The sequence below is a fragment of the Monoraphidium neglectum genome, assembly GCF_000611645.1.
Source record: "Monoraphidium neglectum strain SAG 48.87 unplaced genomic scaffold scaffold02220, whole genome shotgun sequence".
Classification (NCBI taxonomy): Eukaryota; Viridiplantae; Chlorophyta; class Chlorophyceae; order Sphaeropleales; family Selenastraceae; genus Monoraphidium; species Monoraphidium neglectum.
In genome coordinates, this window is record NW_014011408.1 from 5,707 (window position 1) to 11,162 (window position 5,456).

General features: G+C 67.1%; 2 protein-coding genes across 2 annotated transcripts in view; one reads left to right on the top strand and one right to left on the bottom strand.

Moving 5' to 3' along the window:
• Positions 1-1,479, bottom strand: part of MNEG_10200 (hypothetical protein) — a gene marked incomplete at both ends in the record, with an annotated part of 5,088 nt that extends 3,609 nt beyond the window's left edge. Inside the window, 5 exons of the mRNA XM_014041327.1 lie at positions 58-162; positions 466-645; positions 928-1,056; positions 1,234-1,321; positions 1,424-1,479. Of these exons, the coding sequence (XP_013896781.1) occupies positions 58-162; positions 466-645; positions 928-1,056; positions 1,234-1,321; positions 1,424-1,479 (558 nt within the window). The remainder of the gene's footprint in view (positions 1-57; positions 163-465; positions 646-927; positions 1,057-1,233; positions 1,322-1,423) is intronic.
• A 1,296-nt stretch (positions 1,480-2,775) lies between these two features.
• Positions 2,776-5,401, top strand: MNEG_10201 (hypothetical protein; the record flags this gene model as incomplete). Its single annotated transcript, XM_014041328.1, has 5 exons — positions 2,776-2,910; positions 3,037-3,123; positions 3,232-3,897; positions 4,296-4,581; positions 5,361-5,401. The coding sequence occupies 5 exons, from the start codon at positions 2,776-2,778 to the stop codon at positions 5,399-5,401; spliced, it is 1,215 nt and encodes a 404-aa protein (XP_013896782.1).
• Between the last annotated feature and the right edge of the window lie 55 nt (positions 5,402-5,456).

The following is a 5,456-nucleotide window of genomic DNA, read 5'->3' on the forward strand; positions in this document are numbered from 1 at the left end:
GCATCCCGCCATAGCCCTCCCAGAGCCGCACGCAGCAGTTGCGGGGCCGCACCCCACCTGCGCCATGTACGAGTAAAAGTATGAGAAGGGCCCCAGCCCCCGCGCCCTGTTGCGGGCGTCGCTGTAGATCGGGTCGAAGCGCTTGTGGTACTCAACCGCCAGCTGCGAGAGCAGGATGTGGGGCGTGTGCGCGAATGGGATGAGATTGTTGAGTAAAGGCAGTTCCTGAATGCTTGAGAGGTAGCGCCTTGCCCACATGTGTGCGTGTGCAAAGCGTCAGCGAACCTCCGGACGCGCCTGTCATTGGCCCCCCAGTCGAGGGGAAATATTCGAGCCGCTGCAGGCAGCCGTGGATGCTGCTGCCATGCCCAGCAACCTCTTCTCGCGCCCCTGCCGCTGCCGGCCAGCCCTGCGCTGCTCCTCCCGCCGCTCCCGCCACCCCTGTCCCCCTTGACCGCCACCCACCATGACGCCCGCCGCCTCCGCCTCCTCCACCAGCTGCCTGTGGTGCTCCAGGGTCCGCACCAGCGGCTTGGCCACGAGCGTGTGCAGCCCCGCGCGGACGCAGGCGGACGCGATGGCGAAGTGGGTGTCGTCTGGGGTGAAGATGATGGCGGCGTCACCGGGTGACATGGTGGCCAGCGCCTGGGTTTGGACGGCGTCCGTGCCAAGGTCGAGGGGGTAAGACAGTGAGTTCTGCTACCGCACGAGTGGTGTTGGTGCACGCCTTCAGCGGCCCCCTTCCGGCGCGAGGCATGCTGGCGCCTGCTAGGGCGCCTCCTACATCGCCCCCGCCTGCGCCGCCCGCCTTGCGGCGAGGGGCCGCCTTGCCGCAAGCGCCCCGTCGCATGCTGGCGCCAAGATTGGGGGCGCCGCGGCGGTCTGTGTGCTGCTCGCCTGCTGGAACGCGTTGGGGTCGTCGGGGACGTCGTCTGCCGGGAAGCACTCGATTGTGAGGTCGAGCCCTTTGTACGCCTTGCCAATCTTCGCATCCATGGTGGCGCGCACGGCCGGCATGCGCGTGCCGCAGCGGTCCGACAGCACCATGCGGCCCACCTGCATGCGCACGCACGCAGGCGCGATCGCGGCAACGAGGATTTGGATGTGGGGGTTTATGCATTGCATGCACCAGGGTGCAGGGGTGGCGCTCTGGTGTAGGACACAAGGAGTTGAAGCGGTTGAGAGCAGTGTGGGCGGCTGCACGCGCTTGGCCTGGCCACAGGCGCGACGCACCAGTCCAGAGCGCCGCAGATCGAAGCATGTCAGCGCAACTACACCCGCAGGCTTGTCGGCAGCTGCTCCATGCGCTGTCTGAACGAACCTGCAGCCGAGATGCGAGGTCAGGATCATCAAGATCGCTCAGGGGCCTCGATTCAGCCCCTCACAGGGGCTCAATACAAAATTTATCGCATCAAACACTTACCCCGCGGTGTACTCCCCCGCACCAACCATTAGCACGTCCACTGGGCGCCGCGCCATATTTAATGCAGCCTTCTAAGCAGCTGGATTGATGGTGAGTGATATCACGCTAGATATGCGCGAACCAAGTTGGGCGCGGCCTGAAGATATCTCGTGGTGGTTGAGCCATGGGGTGACCCAAGTGACTGTTGCTCAGTTGCTTGTGTTGAGCACGCTGTGTTCAAGAGGTCCACTGCATGGTACGCGACCTTGAGTGGAAGTTGCAGGGCTGCAGTGCAATCGTTATGAGTGAGCTACGGCCCTCCCGCGTCAAAAATGACACGCTCCAGTGCGACCGCAAGGCTGATGCACTGCTCAACTGCGCCAATCACAGGTCATGGGTGTAGTAGTGACGATACGCGAGCAGAGCTGCCTGCAAGCATTTACTGGTGTGTGTTTTCGAATTGCACTGATGGAGCATGGATTTGGTCCAACCTGACCCGGGTAGAGGGTGGCGTTTGGGTCAGGTGCGCGAGGTGGAGGGTGGCGTGGGTGCCCGGTGAGGCGCAATGCATACACGTGCACTGAATAGCCTGCTTGTGAGTGAACTGTTCGGCACGCTCAGGCTATTGCATGGCTCTGCTGACAGGCCGCCATTTGAGGAGTGCCAGTGCCATGTGTGTGCGGCGTGGTGGCAACAGGGGTTGCTGCATCGCGCGATTCTCTTCTCAACAGGCATATGTGTGTGGGCGGGCAACAGCACACCAGAGGGCAGCATGCACCGTGTCGCTGCTCGCGCTGTGAGGAGTGCTCTGCTCATCTGCTGCGTGACGCACTTCGAGCCCAATCGGGCGTGCAGTGCACGCACACTCAAAGCCCGCATGCGCTGGACAGGTTTACGGCCGTAATTCAGCTCTATTCTCATTCATCCCCTCTCTGTGTTGAACCGTTCTAGTCACTCGATGCATGTCATAGTGTTTGTCAATTACTAACCGTGGCCCACTAGTCTTGACTCTGGATCCGCGGCACGCACACCCATCAGAGAGAAAATTTACCGATTATGATGACGATCTCCGACAACCGTCGGGTCCCTGGGATTTGATGTGAGCGAGAAGCACTCACAACTCGCAATTGGCGTGCAGTGCAGGATGGAGCCGTACCAAAGAATAAGCCGAGTCTAGTTGCAGAACTGTGGGAGCCGGAGCCCTCGAGCGGCACCACAACGGGCGCGTGGCATCGGCGCAGCACTGGGCGGGCTGGCCAACCGGGTGTCTTGCCCCAGGCAGCGCAGTGCCAGGGCAAACCTGTGCTAGAGCCAGCGGCGGCTCACCACCGCCAAGCAGGCAGTACGCCACCAAGGAGAGGCTGGCGCAGGCGATGGCGGACGGCCGGCGGGCCGCCACATGGCCGCAGCCAGGCGCAGCGGGCGCCGCGGCGGCGGAGGCGGCGTGCGCCGAGTGCAAGGGTTTTTCTGAGGTGGCGCCCGGCATGGGCAGCATGACTGAGATGGAGGTGGGCAGGGGCCCCTTGCAACTCAAGGGATCCACTTCATGTGAGGGACGAACGGGAGGGTCGCATCGTGGAGTCCGCGTGGGCTAAGACAATGTGACGCCGCGAGGGCGGCCTGCACAGCCGCAGGCGGGCGCGGGGGCACAGCAGCGGCACGGCGCAGAGTGGGAGTTGGGACGGCGTGGGACTGGGGTTGCGGCCGGGGAGGCGGCGTGTGTGGGGGGAGGGGGCGCCCACTATCCACCAGGGCAGGGGCGCCGGCGGCACGACATCTCGTGCCCCCCGCCCCCTTTTACAAGGACACCCCGACCCCCCCAACCACAGGTGGATGACATCATCTCTGACATGTTCATGTTTCGGGATGTCAGCCAGGCGGCCGCCGGCCGCGCGGCCCTGTTCCCCCGCACCCGCGGCGCGACGCCCGCGGCGCTACGGCCGCTGCTGCTGCGCCGCGGCGCCGCCCCCAGCCCTCAGCGCCCCGCCGCGGCCGCGGCGGCGGCGCCGGACGCCGCGGCGGCCCCGGCCGCCGCAGGGGTCCCTGTCAGCAGCCAGCCGCCCGCGGCCGCGCCGGCGCCCGAAGGCCTCAGTTCCGGCCGCGGCGGCGGGCGTGGGCGCGGGCGGGCGGCGGTCAAGGCGGTCAAGCCGGTCAAGCCGGTCAAGCCGGTCTACTCCAGATCATACGAGGCGGTGCGCCGCTACCGCGCCCGCAAGAAGCGCGCGGACGAGCTCGGCATTCCGCTCTGCGAGCTGCCTTTTGAACCGGGAGAGGCGCCGCCCCGGGGCCGCCCGCCCAAGGCGACCTCAGTCAAGGCGCCGGACGCCCCGCCGCTGCAGCCGCCGCCGGGCCCGCAGCTGCCGGCGGCGGGGCCTCGGCGGCGGCACGGGGATGACGCCCGTGCGGGCGCCGGCGGCGTGGAGGCTCTGGTGAGGGAAGTTGCCGAGAAGCTGGAGGAGGTGAAGCTGCTCACTCGGGAAAATCGGGTATTGCAGGTGGGTGGTCTGGCGGGGGGCGTCGATTGTAGGTGATGCACGCACTCCTCCTGACCGCCGATGGGCTGACTGGTTTTCAAACAGTGTTTGTGACAGCATTCGGGGCCTCTGGAGCGAGCAGGGCGCGCAGTGGTCGCAGTCAAACCGCCGTCAAACCGTTGGTTGTGCCGCTGGGGCTGGGCCAGCAACGCCTGGGACGGGAGTGGGTTTTGAAAGGGGCCAAAGAAGGGGTGCCGTAGCAGCCAGGGTATCATATTGAAACAGCCTCAAACCTGTGAGTGTGCACTGCTAGGCTCAGCCCCCATTTTCATGAGCGGTGCCTCATCGAGCGGTGCCCCGCCTTTGCATGCGCGGTGCTGACACGCGCGTCTGCGCTCACGGCGCGGCGCCGCCCCCAGGCGCGGGAGGCTGTGCTGCAGGCGGCGCTGGGCGGCCATGAGACGGACATCGCCGCCGCGGCCGCCGCGTGTACGCGGCAGGGCGCCTGCGGCGGCGCGGCGGCGGGCTGGCGGCCGGGGGAGCAGCAGGAGGAGCAGCAGCAGCGGCGGCAAGGGCAGGAGCAGGGGCCAGCGGAGGCTCAGGCTGTTGTTGGCATGATCGAGGCAGAGGTGCCGGCAGCGACGGCGCCAGGCAGCGGGGCCGATGTCGTGCAAGAAACAGAGCAGCGGCAGCAGGATAGACCGGGTGAGAGGCCAACACAGGCGGGGCAGGAGGAGGAGGGAGAGGCCGAGCAAAGTGTGCGGGCATGCCCGCGGCAGCAGCCGCAGGCTGACACAGAGGTGCGCAGGGCGCGCTTGGGGGCCGCGCTGCGCGCGAGGTCTTGACCCCCAAACGCACTCCCAACGCGCCCGCGCGGCGCGCCCGCGCCCGCGCCCTGCCGCCGTGGCTGGCGTATGCGGCCGCCAGTGCCTCCTCTCTGCACCCGCACTTGGCACCCAGCTGACACCGCCTGCTTCGGCGTCGAGCGAGGGCAACAAGCAAACGCTGCTTGTTGCCCCCCCCCACGGGCCCGTCCCTTGTGGCAGCAAGCAAGTGTGCGCGCACTCGTCCACACACACACACACGTACGCACGCACGCACACATTCCCTGACACGTACACCAGATCCACGCAGTTCACGACAACACATGCGCGCGCGCACGCCTCCCCCTCCCCCCGCCTCATCGCACACGGCCCGACGCGCGCCTCTCCCAGCTGCGGCACCTCGCCCCCTCGGTCCGACTGTTCGTGATCATATACCGGGAGCACGTGCGGCGCGTCAGGCTGCGCCAGCGCCCAGACGGCACGGTGGGCGGACGCGCCGGCTCGTGGCTTTCCTCGCACGCCCCCGGCTTGCGGCGCCCTGCAGCCCGCCGCACGCTTTGGCTGCAGCTACCCGACAAGCGGTGCCGGGGGAGGGATGGGGTGGGGGAGGTGGCCCTCGTGCGTGGCTCGGGAGCCTGCCGTTTGCTGCCTTTGGGTCAGATGGCCTGCGCCTGCGGGAAATGTCGACGCTCACGACCTGACGGAGTCGATTCTAGCCCCGCTCAGCGCGCCTCTCCCTCATCACACCCCCATCCT